This window comes from Dipodomys ordii, unplaced genomic scaffold (genome assembly GCF_000151885.1).
Source record: "Dipodomys ordii isolate 6190 unplaced genomic scaffold, Dord_2.0 Scaffold37, whole genome shotgun sequence".
NCBI classification, from domain to species: Eukaryota; Metazoa; Chordata; class Mammalia; order Rodentia; family Heteromyidae; genus Dipodomys; species Dipodomys ordii.
This window is the reverse complement of record NW_012267253.1, coordinates 13,355,993-13,378,500: the sequence shown is the minus strand read 5'-3', so window position 1 is coordinate 13,378,500 and position 22,508 is coordinate 13,355,993. Positions and strand designations below refer to the sequence as shown.

The 22,508-nt window shown below is 40.3% G+C and overlaps 2 protein-coding genes across 2 annotated transcripts in view; both read right to left on the bottom strand.

The window, feature by feature from the left end:
* LOC105986816 (chromosome unknown open reading frame, human C2orf73) overlaps window positions 1-12,439 on the bottom strand; it is a 58,427-nt gene extending 45,988 nt beyond the window's left edge. Inside the window, 1 exon segment of the mRNA XM_013017914.1 lies at window positions 12,338-12,439. Coding sequence (XP_012873368.1) covers window positions 12,338-12,439 — 102 coding nt within the window.
* A 6,005-nt stretch (window positions 12,440-18,444) lies between these two features.
* Window positions 18,445-22,508, bottom strand: part of Acyp2 (acylphosphatase 2, muscle type) — a 119,407-nt gene continuing 115,343 nt past the window's right edge. Inside the window, exon 4 of the mRNA XM_013017922.1 lies at window positions 18,445-18,904. Coding sequence (XP_012873376.1) covers window positions 18,790-18,904 — 115 coding nt within the window. The 3' untranslated portion in view covers window positions 18,445-18,789. The remainder of the gene's footprint in view (window positions 18,905-22,508) is intronic.

Below are 22,508 nucleotides of genomic sequence, written 5' to 3'. Positions count from 1 at the left end.
GTGTGTGTGTGTGCGTGTATGTGTGTGAGTGTGTATGTGAGTGCTAGTGTGTGCGTGTGTGTGCTTGTGCGTGTATGAGTGTGTGAGAGTGTGTATGTGTATGCGTGTGAGTGTGTATGAGTGTGTGTGCATGTGTATGAGGGTGTATGAGTGTGTGTATGTGTGTGTGAGTGTGTGAGTGCGAGTGTGTGTGCGAGTGTGTGCGTGTGTGTGCTTGTGAGTGTATGAGTGTGTATGCGTGTGTGTGTGAGTGTGTGAGTGTGTGTGCATGTGTATGAGGGTGTATGAGTGTGTATGCGTGTGTATGTGTGTGTGCTTGTGAGTGTATGAGTGTGTATGCGTGTGTGAGAGTGTGTATGAGTGTGTGTATGAGTGTGTGTGCATGTGTATGAGGGTGTGAGTGTGTGAATGCGTATGTATGTGTGTGAATGTTGAGTGTGTGTGAGTGTGTGTGTATGCGTGTGTGAGTTATGAGTGTGTGTGTATGCATGTGTGTGTTGTGTGTGTTGAGAGTGTGTGTATGAGTGTGTGTATGAGTGTGTGTGGGTGTTGAGTTGTGTGAGTGTGGGAGTATGTGAGTGTGTATGAGTGTGTGTGTATGAGTGTGTGTGTGTATGAGTGTGTGTGTGTTTGGGGAGGAGAGTGCGAGTGGGTAAATAAGTATGGAAAAAGTGGGTTGAAAACCAGAAAGCGGGAGGAAGGATCTCACAATTTATTGGACTCCCTCCTTGAGAACCGGGCATTTGTTGAGCGATCAACAAACCTTCCTACTGATTTATTACATAGCAGCCTTGGGAAGACAGCGCTTCGGTATTATCTTCATCCATTGGCCCCAGGTTAAGGAGGGAGAAGGGGGGTGGAAGGGGGGAAGACTGGGGAAGTGAGAAAGCTATGCACCGTTAAACCAGTCCCAAGTCACAGGTATAGCTTGGTTGACTGTTAGCTCAAGTCTTTATCTCTGGGGAAGTTCTGGAGAAGTTGTTATCCCTTTATTTATCATTGGGACAAGTTGCCTGGTGGATGATTTGCTCAGTTTCTGGCATTTCCTGTTTGAAGGGTCCTTTTCCTTCCACACAAAATACTCATCAGGGAATCTTCTCTTTCCTGGAGCCCAAGGTGATTGCAAAGAGACTGTGGCAAAAACCAACCAACCAACCAGATCAGATCAAAGGGCTGATACAAAGTTGAGGGACTTTTAGTTCATTCACATGGATCGGTAAAAATAGCTTTTAATTTGCCTTTTACAAGAACAGAGGTGGTTTTGGAGAAAGAGTAGTGTTTAAGGCTTAGTACACAGGCTTGGTCATTATTAGCCATAACCACATTTTTAGGCTGCCACATATCTGAAATTTAGTCACCTGCCTCACCATTCACTCTACTTTCTATTTAACCTATATCAATCTCTTTCGCTCTGGAAACCAGTCACTCTCAGGCACAGCTTCGGCTGCCTGTTAAGAACTAATGAGGAGGGGCTGGGAGCGTGGCTGAGTGGTAGAGTGCTTGCCTAGCATGCATGAAGCCCTCCCTGGGTTCCAGTCCTCAGTACCACATAAACGGAAAAAGCCAGTGGTCTTGTGGCTCAAGTGGTAGAGCACTCAGCTTGAGCAAAAGAAACTCGGTATCCAGGCCCTGAGTTCAAGCCCCAGGACTGGCAAAAAAACAAACCAAAAAACAAAACAAGCTACTCAAGAGGCTGCAATCTGAGAATCATGGTTCAAAGCCAGCAGGGGCAGGAAAATCTGTGGGACTCTTAATGTCAATTAACCAGCAAAAAGCTGGAACAGAGCTGTAGCTCAAGTGGTAGTCCACTAGCCTTGAGCAAAAAAAGCTTAGGAGTCCAGGTCCTGAGCTCAAGCCTCAGAACTACCCCCACCCAAAAAATGTCCCCCAAAATAAATGAGGTCATCTCAGTTTTCTTCTCAGACAACTTCACCTTCCTCTACATTGTATCCATCTAAAATATATTTGTGTCAATGTCTTTCCAACTATGATGTAGTGTGTATATGCCTAGGATTTATTAAAGGCCATGAAAAACATTAAAACAAGAAAGTATATCTCTTACAAGGAAGTCTCTGTTAGGGATGCAAACGTGCCAGGAAAACTGCAATGATCTATAACATTATAGAACATAGTCACATGGTAAATTACAGTATTGATGATAACATATTATTATAAAAGCCCAGTTATTCTTGGTACATTCTCCATAGCAGACTGCATAATATGGATTTTAAAATAATTATTGACTTTTATACAGAAAAAGCACTGGACTGCTATTAGTGGTTTATGCTAATAATTTTTTGACCTAGGAGAAGCACTTAAAGTGCTCTGTGCTATAGATTGTCACTTATGAAAAATAGGTAGCCAGATTAATCATTTTAAGATCACTTCCAAAGATTCTATCGGAAACTTCATGTCTGAAAAATAAACACCAGTGAACACCAGCCGAAACGATGTATATAATTTTTTCATGCATGATAGGTAGTTTGGATGCTTGTCAACAAAGAATAATTCACAACTGCAAGTTTACTAGTACTGTCCCAGTTAAAACTTCAAGTGCCATTTGAGCCCCCACCCCATACATGGGGAACCACAAGAGGATGGGAATTGCTCATCTAAATATTATACCGAAATTATTAAGTTTTCTTTTTTCTTTTTTTTTGGGCAGTACTGGGGATTGAATTCAGGGTCTTATGATTGGTTGAACACTTAAGAGTCTAGCCTCTTTTTGCATGGATTATTATTTTTTTTTTTTTTGTCGGCCGTGGGGCTTGAACTCTGGGCCTGGGCGCTGTCCCTCAGCTCTTCAGCTCACTTGAGCTACAGCGCCACTTCCGGTTTTCTGGTGGTTTATTGGAGATAGGTGTCTCACAGTCTCTCTTGCCCGGGCTGGCTTTGAACCGCAATCCTCAGATCTCAGCCTCCTGAGTAGCTAGGATTACAGGCGTGAGCCACCAGCGCCCGGCTAGGTAGGGGGATTTTATTTGGAGACATCTGAGCTACGTAGAGATGCCCTCAAAGAATCAAGGGATGAAGACATAGCTCAGTAGCAGAATACTTTCCTAGCATATGCAAGACTCCGGTATTTCTACCACTTTTGCTCATTCTTATCTGTTTCTTGCCCTTCATCTAAGGTCACCCAGGTGGAAATTGATAGATCAAAGATTTGAGTTTAGATAAGTCTACTTCTTTCTCCTCCTGTCTCTGTTTCTCCCCCTCTTCCTCTCCCTGCCTCTTCCTTTCTCAACCTCTCATCTGATTCCTCAACTTCTTGCTTTCAATCATGGTAATAAAAGCTGAATATAGAAAGAAATTAAAAAAATAAAAATTTAAAAATAATTTTAGAAACCTCACTATGGTATGCAATTGGGTGAATATAACTAGAAAGCCCCAAGTCAGCTGGTGTGAAGGGAGTGGATGGTGACTGGAGGGCCTCAGGAAGACTGCAATAGGGAGGAAAACATGGTAGTCAGTGATGGAAGCAAAGTCAGTCAGTGGTGGAAGCAAAGGTGACAGTGTGCCCAGTCTACTTACAGAATGCCACCATATACAATTTACAGCCATTTAGGTTCCATGGTTGGTGAAACAGATTTAGTACATTATCATCCATCGCCATGGCTCCCATTCTTGATTTTTCCGTTTGTGACATTGAACTGCTGGACAGTAGTAATTATTTTGATCTGGACGAGCAGGCCTACAATAAATAAAAATGCTTTACTCTCTTACAAAAGTGAAGAATTAAGAGAGAAATTAAAGTTCTATTTTTCTTTTTTTTTAGGTCTGAGAATGGGACTAGAAATCGGTACCTGATACTTTCGCTCATTGGCTAGCACTCTACCAACTGAACCGTGCCTTCAGCCTCAAGATTCTATTGTGTTAAGCAATAATAGTTTGAATTAGGCCTATAAAGAAATCACAGTGGAGGTTTTTTAAAAGAAAAGTACACCCCTTCTAATTAATGAGTAGTTTGCCCCAAATACCTCCTAACCAATGCATTCTTTTCAAAACAACCCAGCAAATAAAGCTTTCATAAATCATTACTTGTAAACTATTGTTCCAACCCATTCTCTTTTTCCTTTATACAATTATGATAGCATTATGTGTTTCAGGAAGTTAATTACTGCAGCAGCTATAACCTTTTCAAGAGCTTGGAAATTTAGGGGTGTTTTTTAATCCTCTTACAGTAAGCCCAGGAGCAAACTTCTCCCCTGAATTAAGTTTCCTTTTTAGGCGTTTTCTCTGCCAATCTCTGGGGCTGTAGGACTCAAGAAAAGAAGTCTGACAGAATTTCCCTTTATTAAGAGAAAAGTCAAGCAGGATCAGAGAGGCATGTGGCATTTGGACAAGTTTTTGCCACACAGAGTATAGGTATGGGAAGTGTGGCCCAGAGTCCTGGCTCCATTTGTGTCGCAGCTGCTTATGCTCAGGGATCTGTGGAAAATCCAATAGTTAGCCTGTTCCGGTGTCCTGACATCCCTCTCTAGGGGTTATTTTCACAGAGAAGGCAACAGTCCCTGTGCCAAATACAGTTTGCATCAGTTTGCACTTTGCTGCCAGCCTCTCCTGTAACTTTTATTTGTGTGGGTTTCATTTCTATTTTAGGCTTTGTTGTTTGGTTGTTGTTGAGCCTGCTGCTCCTCTCTGTTTTGTTGTTATTGTTTTAGTATTTGTTTGTTTCTAGCATCCCTGTCACCACCTGCTCTCATTCTATTGGAGAACAGTCAGGCTAATCAGCTTGTCCAAAACTGCTCTGATAGGGATCATTTTAGCAGAGGGAAGGAGCCTCTGGTTAAAGGTCAGTGCTCAGGGATGGTCCATTCACTCACTGCTAGTCACAGGAAGTGGACCACATAGGCAGGATCTGTCTCAGCTGGCCACACCATCTCCACACAGTCACCTTGGAACCCCAGAGCTGAGGGGCCAGTCAGCCATAACCACACAGCTTGCTGGAAAGGGGACAAAGAATACAGGAGTAAAGGTTCACTTTGACCTTCTACCTTAACTCTACTGTCCAACAGGGTTCTTGTTCAGCCAATGAAATCAACATTGTTTGCTGTTTGGTTATGATTTCTTGTTATTTGTTTGTTTTTTCACAAAGGGTTTTAACTACATAGCCCATGCTAGCCTCAAACTTGTGATCCCACTGTTGCTGCCTCTGAAGTGTTGGGATTACAGACATGCACCACTATCTCTTGCTCGGCTATCATCTCTTGTCTATAAGTTCCTTTAGGCAAAGAATGCCAGAAATAAAACTAAGGCCACATGCAAACTGACAGCCACTATGAGTCTTCTCCTCCCCTTCCCCCCAAAATTGGACCTCTTACAACAGTGAGATATATACCTTGATTAGAACAGGCTATATTCACCCCATTTGTGAGGGATTCATTCCTGCCTTAGTGGTTAATTAGTCATATACATTAATGGTGGGAGAGGAGAGGACAGTAAACCATGTAAGCTCATATGATGATTCCACTTGAGAACAGAGTGAACAACCAGAGGGTGCAGAAAGTAGCCATATGGTGTCCAGAGGGTGGGTGTTGACTTTCCACCAGAGGATGGAATTAGCTTGTTAGATTAGTTCTGAAAGCTGGCAAGGCACTGAAAGCTGCTGCTCAGTGATATGCAGGAAGCATATCCATTCATAGTGGTACTGGGGTTTGGATCAGGGCCTTCTGCTTGTTAGGCAGGTCCTGTAACCACTGACTCACAAGCCCAGACCTAATAAAGTACATCATTGAGAAGAAAGCCGTTGGACCTTCTTCATGGGAGCAGAATTAAGGGGAGAAGGACTTGCTGGTAAGCCATCTGAGGGTCTCCTGATTTCCCCACATGTCAAGGCAAGACATATAATATGGGAACCTTGATTTTAGGATTTATGCCACACAGATTATACTTCAATAACATCATCTGTTTCTCACCTAAAAATTTGATTCTAGACTTGAGTTTCTAGACATTCAGAAACTCAAGTCTAGAATCAAATTGTGAGCACTGCAGAAGTGGCCAGCATTTAAGTCCCCCAAACTTAATCATAGAGTTTTTTGCAATTTTTTTTTGGGGTCCGGTCGTGGGGCCTGAACTCTGGTCCTGGGCGCTGTCCCTCAGCTCTTCAGCTCAAGGCTAGTGCTCTACCACTTGAGCCACAGCGCCACTTCCGGCTTTTTTCTTTTTGCTTATGTGGTGCTGAGGAATCGAACTCAGGGCCTCAGGCATGCAAGGCAAGTGTTCTACCACTGAGCCACCTTCCCAGCCCAATCATAGAGTTTAATACACTCAAGTTTTGCCTTTGCATGTGATCATTAAAAAACTGTAGACTAGGGGGCTGGGAAGGTGGCTCAATGGTAGAGCGCTTGCCTTGCATGCCTGCAGCCCTGGGTTCGATTCCTTAGCACCACATAAGCAGAAAAAAAAAGCCAGAAGTGGCGCTGTGGCTCAAGTGGTAGAGCGCTAGCCTTGAGCTAAAGAGCTGAGGGACAGCGCCCAGGCCCAGAGTTCAGGCCCCACGACTGGACCTCCCCCCCCAAAAAAAACAAAAAACTGTAGACTATGAAAGCAGTTCCTTTAGCACTAATGCAGAGACCTGGGAGAATGTAAGGTGTTGTTAGGGTCTGAGGTTTGGGCTGGCACATGCATGCTGCTGACCTAAACCTCTATGATATGCTGGGGATTGACAGCTCTAAACATTGACAGTTACCCAGGCTTGCTGACATTTGAAAAGAGCTAGTGTTTCCTCCCATTTGTTTCTAAACTACTAGTGATACAATAAAACAAATGGGACACCAACATTGTTTTTAAAGCCAGAGTTAAGCTGCAGCCTAGTAGCCAGAATGCTGAGGCCTCAAATGTATTATTTGCACTGCATATTGTAAGCACTAATGGGCCATTAAGAGAATTCTTCTTGTTGCTAAATCCAAGCATGTTTTTATGGCACAGGGATGATAAAGAGGTCATGGACAAATGGAAGGATTTAGAGTGTATTTTCCCAAAAATTGAATGCGAAGTCATTTACTAGTTTTGATTTAGGCCCATTAGACTAGTTCTGTTTTCTGCATACCTACCCAGAAGGCTGAGATCTGAGGATCACAGTTTGAAGCCAGTCCAGGTAGAAAAGCCTGTGAAAGTCTGATCTTCAATTAATCACCAAAAGCCAGAGATGGAGCTGTGGCTCAAGTAAAATTCTGGCCTTGAGCAGAAAAGTAGTTCAGGGACAGTGCCCAGGCCCTGAGTTGAAGCCCTAAGACTGACCCCCCCACTCTCCACCACCCCAGTCTCACACACTAACTAAAATAAACATTTATATACAGATACTGCTATACTATATATACTACACTTGGGCATTTATCAAACAGGATGAAAATCAACATACAAGATAGATATCTGTAATTAACATCTCCAATTAATCACAGAAAAAGCTGGAAGTGGTCCTGTGGCTCAAGTGGTAAAGTGTTAGCCTTGAGCAAAAGGACTTTAGGGACAGTGCTCAAGCTCAGGGTTTGGGCCCTAGGACCAGCAAAAAACAAAAAAACAAAAAACCCAAATATCACATTTTCAATCATATGTGGAATCTAGACCTAAACTAATAATATAGTGGGATTGTAAAATAGGGACTCTTTGAAGGTGGGGGGAAGCAATGGGGGGTGAATATTACAGAAATATATAATATATATGTATGAAAATAGCACGTGGAAATGGTTAGAATGTTAAGAAAGATTAATATAGTTGGGGTAAAGCTGATTAAAGTATGCATGTGTAAATATCACAGTGAGGTCTTATATATATAGTCTATGCTAATAAAAAAAGGTAAAATGATATACAGACAATGAATGAAAGTCTCAACACTTATTTCAGTCCTTCAAAGAAATCCCTTATGTCTCTGAGCTAGCATGCCCTTTCCTATTTAAAAAAATTTTTTTTTTTACAAATAAGCTCATCTAGATCCATCAGGATACAAACTGAATATTGTTATGAAAAAAACTACTGGTTTCATCCCAACATGAAAACTTAAAACTCCCATTAAAATGAGGTTTCCACTGCAATTTTTTTTGAAGGCATAGAAAAATCTGTAGATACACTTTGAAGAACTAAGTGCTGATTGTGTGTCTCATTAGAATTCTAAACATTTTCTAGTGAAATCATTTTCATACTAGATAGTAGAAATTGAATGTATACTTTTTTCAATATGTTTTTATATCTGCTTATTATTAAAAAAAGACTTGGGATACATAGATATAATAAATCAAAGTTCTACCAGCTAGAGATGACTATTGTTCAATTTCAGTGGATTTACTTCCCACATAATTGTCAGTTGTGTTTGAAGGGGTGGTGGCTCATGCCTATAATCCTAGCTACTTGGCTATAGAGATGGGGAGAATCTCTCTTTAAGGCAGCCAAGGTAAACAGTTCTTGAAACCCCCATCTCAACAAACAAGGAAGGCAGAGTGGTATGTACCTGTGGTCCCAACTATGTAGGAAGCAAGAGACAGAATTGTAGTCTTTGAAAAGGTGCCAATGGCTCACAGTTATAATCCTAGCTACCTTGAAGGCTGAGATCTAAGGATCATGGTTCGAAGCCAGCCTTGGCAGAAAAGTCTGTCTGTGAGACTCTCATCATCAATAAACTACTCAGAAAAAGCCAGAAGTGGTATTGTGGCTCAAGTGGTAGGGTGCTAACCTTGAGCACAAAGAGGCTCAGGGACAGAGCCCAGGCCCTGAGTTCAAGCCCCAGGAAAAAGGAATTGTTGTCTGTGGTTAGATCTGGGCAAAAATGCAACACCATACCTGAAAAAAATAACTAAAGCAACAATGGTTGGAGATGTGGTTCAAGTGGTAGTGCAATTGCTTAGCAAGTGCAGGCCAGGTTTAAACCCCAGTGTTTGAACTTCAACTTTTGAATTTTTTGAAAGCTGTACATTTACAAAGCACAAATTGATGATAGTCTAACTCTAAATTCTGTTATACAACTAACTTTAGTTAAAATACAAGACACCAACCCTGCATTTCTCCCTCTTTTCTTGTATTTCCATATACAGTGCTTCAAAATATGAGCCATCAATTTACACTGAATTACTTTAAAAATTATGTGATGCCAATTTATTTTATTAATTTTTGCATCAAGCTGCGTTTTTCCAATTCAAGAGGTGAGCATTCAAACCATGCTGTCACCAGGGCCATACATTGCATGACTTTTACCATGAGTGCTCAACTGCCTTTTAACATTTTTTTAAATAAGGAAAAAAGTCTTATTATTTACTTCCATATTTGCCATTTTTAGTCCTCTATTTCTTTATATAGATCTGAGTTTCCATCCCCATTCTTTTCCTTCTGCTAGAAGAACTTGATAGGACATTACTTACAATGCATACATGTAGGATGATGAGGTGGGTTTTGTTTTTTTAGATTTAAAAATTCACTGAAAACAATTTTTTAGAACTGAGAAAGAATTCTAGGCTGGGCTGGGTGCCTGTTGCTCACACCTGTAATCCTAGTTACTCAGGAGGCTGAGATCTGAGGATCGAGGTTCAAAGCCAGCCTGGGCAAGGCACATCCATGAGACTCTTATCTCCAATAAACCACTCAGAAAACCGGAAATGGTGCTGTGGCTCAAGTGGTAGAGTGCTAGCCTTGAGCTGAAAAGCTGAGGGACAGAGCCGAGGCTCAGAGTTCAAAGCCCCACCACTGACAAAAAAAAAGAAAAAAAAAGAATTCTAGGCTGACATTTTTCGATTTTTGTATCCAATGGATATTCTGAAAGTTAGGGTCTTACGGATCTAGACTTCTGTTTCTTTCTTTAAGGTGTGTTGTGCTTTGTTCTAGAGCCAGCAATTAAGTTTCTTGCCACTCCATTTGAGCGCTCCAGTGCTGTCTGGAGATTTTTCCTAGCATGAGTCTAAAATGAGCACAGAACTCTCTACTTCTGGACAGAACTGAATGCTAAGCTTTATACAGTTCCCTGGGTATTCTTTGGACAATGTTACGGGATTTCATTCTACAAATGAATTACTCCTTCTCCAGGAAAAATCCAAAGGAAGACCTACGCACATTTTTCTTTCCAAAACTCTGCTCTGCCACTTCCAACTTCCTTAGTCTCCTACACTCCATGCTGCCCTGCCCTTAGCAAGACCTCCAGTCTCTGTTCCAACTTCCTTCTCCTTAGTCTGAAAATTGCCTATTGGCAGGAACCTGGTGATTGTTGGGCTTGTTCATCTACTCCTTTTCACAGGAACTGGGGTCCTGCACTGGCTGTTAGCCAATGTCTAAAAACAATTGTTCCATATATTTTCATTCAGTGTTCCAGCTGTTTACCACGAGGCCTTGGGTCAAGGGCTTGCCACTGCATCAGTGGATGGTAATGAAAGACTTTCTTTGCTTATTGCGTATTGTTCATCTTACACAATCATTATTTGCGTGGGTTATGATGTGAGGGATTGCAGAGGGACTTGGACATCTTTGATTTATTATGATGACTATGTAGTCTTTCTTCTGTCATTGTGGTTTAAGCTCTTGGAGGAATATTTTTTTTCTATTTAACACATACATTACTTGTGTTATCAGCATAGCTAGGGATACACTTCCATTAGTTCCTTCTCCACACAGCTCCCACCAGGGTGAAAGATGATAAAGAAATAAAATCTACAGTGTTAGTTAGATGATGATAAGCACACAGAGAATGTAAAGAAGCTGACAAAGGCCCGAGCGAGTGAATGCTTCAGTCTAAGTAAGTCCACCAGGGTGAGGGTCACCAATAAAGTGACATTCACCCACAAGCCAGAAGGAAGCAAGGGAGTGGTCTCTCTCCATGGGAGAAATCCTTCAAGAGAAAGTAGGGCATGGTTGGCACAGTGGAGAAGCAGCAAGGAGTTCCTCTTAGCTAGAGCACTGGAGAGCACGACAGAGCAGCAAGACATGGGGGGGTCAAGTAAGAGGAGGGAAGGCTGGACAGCGTGGACTCCACCACATTGTAACTGAGTGGTTACTGAGCCTGAGATCCAGGGCGCTGAGCTTCTGCGTGGAGGTGTGGCTTGGGCTGAATTCTGCTCATCATTGCCTGGCTTTGGCAGCCACAGCTATACGCCAGCAATTTGCTGAATTTGCTGGTTACTAATCCCAAAATGGATTCTAACTCTTCTCTTGCCTTTCAGATACTGAAGTCTGAGCACATTTTAAGCGTGCATGGTTGTGTGGGTGCTGCCTTCTCTTTGAGGATGACTTTGTGTCTCAGCTCCTTCTCCACCATCATTATATTTTATTTTAATCTGTACATATGCTCTCACCTTTTCTTCCCCAGAGGTCAGCTTTCATTGTATGCCATTGAGCACATCAGCAGATGTTTCCTGAAGTTTTAGTCTCTTCCTGTAACAACCCTTAGGAACGCACTTCCCCTGTCCCAAAGGATAATATACCTTTTACCTTGGGGCTAGAGTGTTAGTTTGTGGAGAGTAAGTCTAGACTTTTCTTTTGTTTTTGGTTTATTCCTGTATAGTGATCTTTTATTCAGTCTAATTTTTTTTCTTTTTGCCAGACCCCAGGCTTGAACTCAGGGCCTGGGCGCTGTTCCTGAGCCTCTCTGTGCTCAAGATTAATGTTCTAAAACTTGAGCCACAGCACCACTTCTGCCTTTTTCTGAGTAGGTTATTGGAGATAAGAGTCCCACAGATTTTGCTGCTCAGGCTGGCTTCAAACAGTGAACAGCCTTCAAACAGCCTTCTGAGTAGCTAGGATTATAGATGTGAGCCACTAGTGCCCAGCCTGTATACTTACCTTTTAGTGAGGACAGTTTTTTGATATAAACTATTACTACATATTTGCCCACAAATATATTCTTCTCAAGTCTAAAGCTTCTGAATGTTTGATCTGCCTTAACCCAATATTTTGCTGTTATTTGGTAATGAGAGTTTTAGGAGTGTTACATTCTTTTAAAATGATGAAACCTTGGGCTGGGAAGGTGGCTCAGTGGTAGAGCACTTGCCTTGCATGCATGAGGCCCTGGGTTCGATTCCTCAGCACCACATAAGCAAAAAGAAAAAAGCCGGCGCTGTGGCTCAAGTAGTAGAGCACTAGCCTTGAGCTGAAGAGCTGAGGGACAGCGCCCAGGCCCAGAGTTCAGGCCCCACGACCGGACCCCCACCCCCCAAAAATAAAATAAAATGATGAAACCTATTGTATGTATGAAAAGATAGATATTTTACAGCATTCAAATAATTATAAGGTGAACATATGTGAAGCTCCTACTCAAATAGAGAAATATAAGAGCCTTGGGTGTGCAGGGTCTGTTTGCACCTCTTCTGGACCACAACCATTTTCCTCTAACTTGGATATAACCATCATCCTTATCTTGTGATCATACTCCCTTGCTTTTGTTAGTAGCTTTATTATTGTCACTGGCATCCTTCAACACATTTTCTCCCACACTCTGTTCTGAGGCTTCTTCATTTGTGTTGACTTCCATAGTTTTGGTAAAGGGGTTCCCCGTTGTGCCAAGATCTGTGTCCTTTTCCCATGCGCTATGATGTGGGAATTGGGTATTCTAGATAGTGGAGAAGGAGTGGTAGTTGGATAAATGGGGAGAAAGGCTGATTCTCCTACTGCTCCTTCAGATAATTAGCCCTGCAGAGTAGAAAGATTCCTGCTCTGTTTTTTTCTAGTTGGTGAAAATAATGTATCTCAAAAATAACTTTATCAAAAAGAACTTCAGGAAATGGCAATAAGAATTTTTCTTTTTGTCTTGTTTGTTCATTTATTTGTCTTTGGGAGGCAAGGGAGGAGAGTATTAGAAATGGAGGGACACAAGGTGAATAAAGGCCGCAGTGGTACTCACTAGACACTATGTTGAAAATGAACTATAATGTGTGGGTGGGGACAGGAGGGAAGAATTGGGAGAGGGTGAGAGAAATGGTGACAATGTCCAAAAAGAAATGTACTCATTACCTGACTGAAGTAACACAACCCCTCTGTACATCACCTTTATAACAATTAAAAAAAGAAATCCAAATCCTCAAAAAAAAAATACACAGAGTACTTACTTCATGCCAGTTCCTGGGTAAGCTCTGCCGTCAGGATGTGAATCCAGGTCAATCTGTACTGAATTTGGTAGAGGTTCTGCCTTTATGCTTACAAAGGTAAAATGACTATAATCCTTGCTTCTTAGAATAGTTTTGAAGTTTAAAAATACATTTCTTAAAGAGATTGGGGGGGGGTGGAGAATGTGCACACAGACACACCAGCCCTGGGCTTTGAACTCAGGGCCTGGGCACTGTCTCTGGCACTCTCTCTTTTTTATCCTCTTCTCTTTTCTTTTCCCTCCCTCCCTCTTTCTCCCTTTCTTCCTTTTTTCCCTTCCTTACTTCCATCTTTCCTTTCCTTGCCTTTCTTGCTTTCTTTCCTTTCCTTCTGGCTCTGCCATTTGAGGCATAGCTCCACTTCCAGATTTTTGGTGGTCAATTGGAGATAAGACTTTCCTGCCAGGGCTGGCTTTGAACTGTAGTCTTCAGAGCTCAGACTCCTGAGTGGCAAGGATTATATTTCTAATGCAGTAGCAGACTGCATCTTCCAAATTGCTTCCATATATCTTCCAAGAATTATTTTTTTAAAGAAAGAGAGAGAGAGAAGGGAGAAATGGGAAGAATAAGGAGTAGGAGATGGAAGAGGAGAAGGAGGAAAGGAGGAAGAAGGAAATAGGAGATGAAAGAGGAAGGCACTATATTGGAGGGTTATATCCACTGCTACTTCCTGAGTACATTGTGCAAAATGAAAAACAAAACTAATAAAAGAAAAACATACTCTGAGAGTGAAAGAAGTATCTTGGACACCCAAGAATATATACTATTTTTAATCGAGGAGAATATATATCAGGCTCCCTAAGGGAAAAGACAAACAGAATAACACAACAACCTACTTTTTTTTGGTTGAAAAATGCTACTAATATACAATAAGCCACCTTTTTAATTCCTAAAGTTTTCTGTTTGTGTGTCAGTCCTGGGCTTGAACTCAGGGCTCCGGGCTCTGCAGCTGAACTTTTTGCTCAAGGTTGGCACTCTACCACTGGAGCTATATTTCCACTGCCAGCTTTTTGGTGGCTAATTGGAGATAAGAGTCTCACGGGCTTTTCTGCCTAGGCTAGCTTTGAACCTTGAGCCTCAGATCTCAGCCTTTTGAGTAGCTAGAATTATAGGCATGAACCACCAATGCCCAGCTAAAGGTTTTTTTTTTAAACTTTTAAAAATTAGGCTTTGGTTTTATTTAAAACCATGAACCAGGGCTGGGAGTACATATAATTCTGTGGTAGAGCACTTGCCTACCATGTACAAGGCCCCAGGAGGCCTCTAGCTCAGTGGAATCCTGTAAAAAGTCTAGTTTAACTTCTTGACTTTGTCGTGCAGGATTCCAAGGCACATTGCGAATTAGTGAATTCTGGACCCAGAATACAGGTCTGGTTCATCAAATAGTCCATCCTCTACCATACTGTCTATGTTTAGTTCCTGAAATTTGTTTCAGATATGACCATTCTTCCTTCAGAGAACATTTTTCAATATGTCTCTCAATAGAGCTAGGATACATCTTATTGAATACACTGTATTTGTAGGCTACACGTTTTCAAAAGCAAATTCAGTTTGAAGGGTATTCTGTTTGCCCACTCTTTCTAATTATGAGTTTCAAGATGCATGCTGAGGAAGAATTCCTTTACAAGACAAGGTTCATCATTGCCAGATAAAGTGGCACGCACCGTAGCCCCAGCTATTACTTTGAGGAAGCTGAAGCAGGAGGATGACTTGAGCCCAGAAGTTTGAGAGCTTTCGCTATGAGAACACATCCCAAGACATACACTTTCAAAAATTATTTTGTTCCAGTCCCAGGGCTTGAACTCAGGACCTGTACACCATCTCTGAACTTTTGTGCTCCAGGCTAGTGCTCACCACTTCCAGCCTTTTGGTGGTTAGTTGAAGATAAAGTCTCATGGACTTTTCTGCCCACGCTGGCTTTGAACTACAATCTTCAGATCTCAACCTCCTGAGTAGCTAGGATTATAGGTGTAAGCTACTGGCACCTGGCTAAAACTTAAATCTTTTTATTCATAAAAATAGTGAACAACACTGTGCTGAAAATGAACTTTACAACTTCTAGGTGGAGATGGAAGGGAAAAACTGGGAGAGAGCAAGGAAAGGGGTGACACTGTCTCAAGAGAAATGTACTTATTACTTGACTTTCATAACTGTAACCCCGCTATATATCACCTTTATAATAAAAAATTAAAAATAAGAAAAAATGGTGAACTTCCAGAAGTCAAATTCATGTATTATTTTTATTCAAAGTCACTCACCACCAGTTAGTTCCCTTCTTTGCAGCTTACCTGTCATTTATCACAAAGATCTACCCTGAATTCTTCCAGCCATAGATCCTCAGCTCTATAGATTACAGACTTAGATGGAACTCAGCTGCTTCTTCTCAGGCTTAGAGGCCTGTTCTCTTCCTAACAGAACATATGCTCTCTCCCACGTGTCTTCCTCTGTGGCCTGCAGGGGAGAGTTGGTCATTCCCTCCTGTCATGATGATCACATGGAGCTTTGCATGTTGAGGTAGGTTTTGGAAAAGACAGGAACTTTTATTTATTTATTTATTTTTGGCCCAGTTGTGGGGCCTGAACTCTGGGCCTGGGCACTGTCCCTCAGCTCTTCAGCTCAAGGCTAGTGCTCTACCACTTGAGCCACAGCGCCACTTCTGGCTTTTTTCTTTTTGCTTATATGGTGCTGAGGAATCGAACCCAGGGCCTCAGGCATGCAAGGCAAAGCGCTCTACCACTGAGCCACCTTCCCAGCCCCGAGACAGGAACTTTTATATAAGTATGTAAAAGTAATCATGAACATGCTTTTAGAAATCATTCGCCTTGGGATTCGGGTTGCTTTTTTAGGGGAGGTATGGTTCTGTGGCATGTGAAGATCCCAGCTGATAATCACTGAATTCGTTATTTATTTTTTGCTGAAATTTTTTTGGGCCTGAAGATAAATAATTCTGTCAGAAGTATACCTATCTAAAATACGATATGTAAGTTTAAAATTCACTGTGGGAGTGCAAGATGAAATTTGAGAATACCAAGTTAACTATTGAAGGTGTTATCTGGTCTCCATAGCATCACTTTATATTATTCTGTATTTTGTTTGCTTTCTACTTATCCATGAACACTTACTCTCAGTCATTATTTACATTTTCCATCCAGTAATGGAATTCAGGTATGCATTAATCATTATGTAATTTTGACTAATGCTATTCACTTTGTATAGTCACAAGATTCATCTAGCAAATGTGCTTGTCTTATAAAGAAAGCTGAGAAAAGAATTATTAAAGGATATCAATAAAGAAAAAATATATTAGTGTCACTTCTGAGACAATATTTTTGAAAACACTAAACTTTCCTATATGTAGAGAAATATAGATTTTGTTTCCCAAAGTTGTGTAGGAAAAAATGTCAATTTGATTTTCTCTAAATCAAAAGGAGCCTTCACACACCATCCTGTGTGGGAGTTGGGCAGTTCACTCTTGTTTCTCCGCGGTGTGCTACCCCCTCACAAAAAGTCTTATTCAGAGAAAACCAGATACCATAACTACTGCCTGAGGGCCATGGTGCCTGTAGGATGTCTGCTGGCACTATGAGGTATAAGAATCTTGCTGGAGGTGGGAGCCCCTAAATTTGTGATCTTGCTTAACTGGGTACAACACTGCTCACCACTCTACTTTGGAGGAGCTGTTGGGATAAACGAGCAGGTCTCCATAACTCGAGAATGATACAGCCTTGGACCCCTTTCTAAGGAACTGTTCTTTTTGGATGACTTCCTTGTCCCCCTGGTTCTCACTATTTCTGCTTCCCTCTCACCTGCTAAAGGCCCAGGCTTCTAGCTTTCTCCTCAACCAATAGGACTAGGCTTTCTTTAAAAGGATACCCTTGAAGTAAAGTTTTCTTCAAGGGTATCTGGCTCCAAAACCTTCTCTGATGTAAGGGAACACAGAGGAACACAAACACAGGTAAGGGAACCTGAAATAGGAAATAGGAGAGCACAACCCACGTGAAGAAATACCTTGATAAATTCTTCTGGGGAATGTTCAATACATGTACTGCTTAGCATGATACCTACATTAGAACAAGAGGCATGCTCTTTCTTCCTTTATTTAGGTATGTTTAGTAGACCTAAATAAATATATTTAGGTATAGGGCAATGCAACATTGTCCCTATTTCTATATAAATGTAGAAATACATTTGGTATCTTTGTTACCATCTATCAATGAAATTAACTTTCAAACCAGCTCAGGCTGCCCTTCATCTCCTCTCTTTTTTTCCATGCAGCAGGTAAAGAGACCTGGATTCCCTCTCTAGGCTGTGGCATTCAGCAAGGACTTTTGTACCATACATAGAACAGAAATTTCAACCAGCACTCCCAAAAGATTTGAAGTAGACTAACAAAGAAGAGGAGGAGAGAACAAGTGCTCAGTACCTCAAGGATCCTCCTGACCCCATTTTAATAATCATTTGTTTTAGGTATTCAATTCCCACATAAAAATAGTCTTTTACTGTACTAGCAATTGAACTCAGGACCTCAAACTTGCTGGGCAAGTACACTACACTACCACTTGAACTATGTCTTTAGTCCTTTTACTTTTTCAGTTTGTTTTTGAGATAGTCTTCTATTAACTTTGCCTAAGGTGGCCTTGAACTATGATCTTCCTCTCTGCTGACCAAGTAGCTGAGATTACAGGCATGTATTACCCAGCTGGCTAAAATTTAGTTTTAGTGAATGGTTACATTATTATCACAATTTGGAAGTTATTGGAGAATCTTTGCAAGCACATACCTACAACATTTTAAATTCTTCAGTTTTTTTCCCCCATCCTATTCAATCTTGTAATTCTAAGGTGTAGAAACAAATCTTTTCCTTGAAATATTCTGTGGCTTGGTTATCATTTATATTTGAAAATCCTCAAATGACATTACAGGTTTAGGGGATAGTATTAGTACTTTTTCAGTTATAAGTCATCCACTGAGAATTCTTGATAAAATCTTGGGCTTTCTGTATGGAGACTGTGAGATCTTACAGCTTTCCTCACCAGCTATCTTATCCACTATATAAAAAAATATATAGTTTAAGAAGAGATTAAGTCCAGCTTACTATGCAATTATATTCATATTTAACCAAAATGTTAAAACTATTTATGCTTATTATGATTATTTCATTGATCACCATATGTATTTAGTTTATCCACTGGTTAAAATCCTTTAGAGACTCAGTAACAAATTATTCAAGTGGCATTGATCAAGATGTTTTGTATTTGGAAACTTATTTGTTGACTGGTAACACCTTTGTACAAGTACATAAAATTAATATAATAAAAAATAAACCACTCAACTTTAATAGCCAATTATTATTCATCAGACATTCAAATTTATCACAGACAACAGTACCTAAAAATAATTTTGGGTGGTTAACTTTATTATTTTCTGTCTAATGAAATAACATGTATATTGTGATTTTTCAGTGAAATTAAACATTCCATGACAAAGCTTAACTTGAATGTTCACATGAAATTGTTTATAATGTCATTTTCCATCTTAGAATATTATGGTTCTACCTGAACATAAAATTGGGTAAAATTATTCCAGTGACAGACATGTTTAGCCATATATAATTCTGTAGCTATCAGAACAGAAAGTTCCCCTTTTTAATCCTACTCTGCAATTATTACTCTAAAATATAGACTTAGAATACAGACAGTTATCTTGCAGTGTAAGAACTACAACTTTTATTTCTCTTTCCTTAGTATCGGATACTAAAATTAGAGTACTCCAGTTTAGAGATAGTTTTCTCATTCGAAAACTCTGTGCGGTCGATGCGAGAACTAGGACTTCCAACCTTGCTCAGCCAGGACTTCCTACAAAACCAAAACAAAATACGAATTAGAATATAAAATATTTGTGCATCACCTAAAATGATCTCACAACGGACATCAATGGCATTCATATTTACAAAGTAACTTCTGCATATAATATGATATTCAAATTTGTTGATATGTCTATCATTCTAGGACTAACACAAAATTTAACTAATTATGGACAAAAGCTAACTACAAATTTCATATTAGGGTTGTCCCCTCACCACCTTAAAACATTCCAAGTTCATTATTCTCTAGCTCTTTTTTGGTTGTACTGGGTTTTGCACTCATGGCCTTAGCCCTTGCTAGACAGGTACTCTATTAAGCCATACCTTAGCCCTTACCTAGTTTTTATACTCAAAAAATTCCACACCTGTAATCCTAGCTACTCAGGATAGCTGTTCAAAGCCAGCCCAGGCAGGAAAGTCCATGAGACTCTTATCTCCAATAAACCACCAGAAACTTGGAAGTGGCATTGTGGCTCAAGTGGTAGAGTGCTTGCCTTGAGCTGAAGAGCTGAGGGACAGCGCCCAGGCCCAGAGTTCAAGCTCCATTACCAAAAGAAACAAAATTTTTTTACAAGAGGCCTATACTAAAAACAATTCACCATTGTTTTTTCATTACCTCATTCATAATATTTCATTAGCTCTTTCATACTGTTTTATGTGTAAATGTGTATATATGAATGTATGTATATATTTACAAAATTATGAGAATTACTGACTGAAATAATAAAAATAATTTCCAGTAACCTTTTAAATTAATTTTTAAAAATTGTTACTATATAGGTCATTGACGTACAGAGGTGCACCAGTTACAAATGTGAGGTAAAGAATACATTTCAGCTGGGCGTTGGTGGCTCACACCTGTAACCCTAGCTACTCAGGAGGCTGAGATCTGAGGATCGTAGTTCAAAGCCAGCCCAGGCAGAAAAGACCGTGAGACTCATATCTCCAATAAACCACTAGAAAACCAGAAGAGGCGCTGTGGCTCAAGTGGTAGAGCACTCGCCTTGAGCTGAAGAGTGTAGGGACAGCGCCCAAACCCATAGTTCAAGCCCCATGACCAACAAAAAAGAAAAAGAAAAAAGAATACATTTCTTTTCAGTCAATGTTACACCTTTCCTCATTCTCTCCCTGTTTTTGCTTCCTGTCCCCACCCACGAGTTGGAGTTCATTTTCAACACAATGTCTAGCGAGTACCACTCCTGCATTTGTTCATCCTTTGTCCCTCCATTTCTGTTCTCCTCCTTACACTCCTAAAGACAGATAAACACACAAGACAAAAAGAAAAGTTAACAACATGAAGAAAAAAACCCTCTCATTTCTACTTCTTGGAGTTGTTGTTGATAAATATTATTTTATATGATTAGAGGCACATGGGCATTGTGCCTTTGTGTTTTGGTAACCATTTAATAAAATTAGAGTAATATTTTTCTTATCTATTCAAATACTATTCTTCCCATATGTTAGGAAATTCCTCCCATTAAAGAGTAAGCTAATTATTCTGAAAACATTTTTCTAATTATTAGAGCAATGGTTTAACCCATGTGTTTAATTTATACACTTTAGTATTTAATAGAGATGTTTCCTATGTAATTCAGACCTATTGTATACACTGTTGATAACAAGGTACTAATGTTGAGCATTAAAAAAAAATCTAATTACTACTAGTAACTAGTTGGATAATAGATTTATGGTTACCACAGGTTAATACAATATGAGGCTGTTTTATACATCTGGCTGTTACCCCAGTTGCTATTACAGAAACATTTTTATGAGTTTCTTTTGACCCCAAAGTTATTTCAGATTATAAAGCTACAGCTGTATCTTACTGTGCAATACAATTTTATATAACCTTGAATTAAAAAATATATTTTTCTGTACCAAAGTTTTCTAATTAGCTGAAAATCACTCAAGGTTGAGAATTCTAATGATTCAAATTGGCATTGTGCTTTGGAACCTTGTGTGTGTGTGTGTGTGTGGTTTGTTTTGTTTTGGTTAGTCGTGGGGCTTAAACTCAAGGCCTGGTTGCTTTCCCTGAGCTCTTTTGCTCAAGGCTAGCATTCTTACCATTTTGAGCCAAACTCCACTTCTGGTTTTCTGCTGGTTAACTTGAAATACGAGTCTCATGGACTTTCCTGCCTGGACTGCCATCAAACCGTGATCCTCAGATCTCAGCCTCCTGAGTAGCTTAACTTGCAAGTGTGAAATACTGGCACCTGGTTTGAACCTCGTTTTTTAAGTGATTACTCATGACTTTTTCTGGACGACTGTTCAGAAGCTAAATTATCAACATAGTAATACATTCATTTTCTTTAACTCATTTAGTTCAAATCTTAAAAATGGAAATTTTATGCATAAAAGAATGAAATTCAGTTTTATGAAAAAGAGCCGATGGCATCAATTTTACTAGTCAAATCTTTAAAAAAATATTTTAAGTAGTTGTACGCAGGAGTTACCATTCAACAAAGCAGTTTATGAATAGAATGCATCATGATTGATGTCACCCCTTTTAACAGTCACACCTATCCCTCTCAATTTTCCCCTTCCCTCACTTTTAATTTTGTAGGGCATACATTGAATTTTGACTGCATTCTTCATCCCTTCTCTTCATTTATCTATCCTTTTCCCCTTGACCTCATCCCATCCCTGCAACCTAGAAAACAAAAGGCAGGAATAATGATGAAAGCTAACATTTATTGATCACTATCAGCTTGCTCAACCCTAAGATAAGTTCTTTTCATGCATTAGTTTTTGACCTCAACACGAGCCTTAAGTCACAGTTGACTTATTATACTCCCAGGTGGATGAGGAGAGAACCTTATAGTTGAGTGGCTTCCCAGGAAGGGGGTAGTGATGGTGGTGAGGAGTAACCAGATTTGAAAGGAATTCTGGAGGTACAGTAAGTAGATTTGCCGACAGACTGGATGTGGGCGTGGGAAAGGGAGAGGCGTGAAGGATGACACCAGAGTGGCTTGAATACCTATTTGGATGGGGTTGTCATGTACAGAAATGGAGAGATGATGAGAGGAGCAGATTCTGAGGGGAAGATTAGAAGCTCACTTTGGGAATGTTGAGATGTCAGTGAGATGTGAGTAGGCAGCTGAATCTGAGAGACTTGCTAGAGGAAATAAATTCAAAATTTGTCAGCAGCCAAATTGGCTGAGCTCATCAAGAAAATGAACATGAGATAGAAAAGACAAGAGGTCCAATGACTGCCCTCTACTGTATTGGTAAGAGCTCAGGAAAAGCTCAAGAACTACCAGGAAGAGAATAAAAAATTAAACCCTCACCAGGCACTGGTGGCTCCTGCCTGTAATCCAAGCTACTCAGGAGGCTGAGATCTCAGAATTGCAGTTCAAAGCGCCAACAGAGTAGGAAAGTCCATGAAACTCTTACCTTCAATTAACCACCAGAAAACTGGAAGTGGCCCTGTGGCTCAAAGTAGTAGAGTGCTAGCTAGCCTTAAGTGAAAAAACTCAGGGAAGGGAGTATAGTTGTGGAGGTGGGAAGGAAGGGATGGTAGGGGAAAAACAAAGGAGGAGGCAACAATGCTTGATAAGAAATGTACTCATTACCTTGCTCATGTAACTGTAACCCCT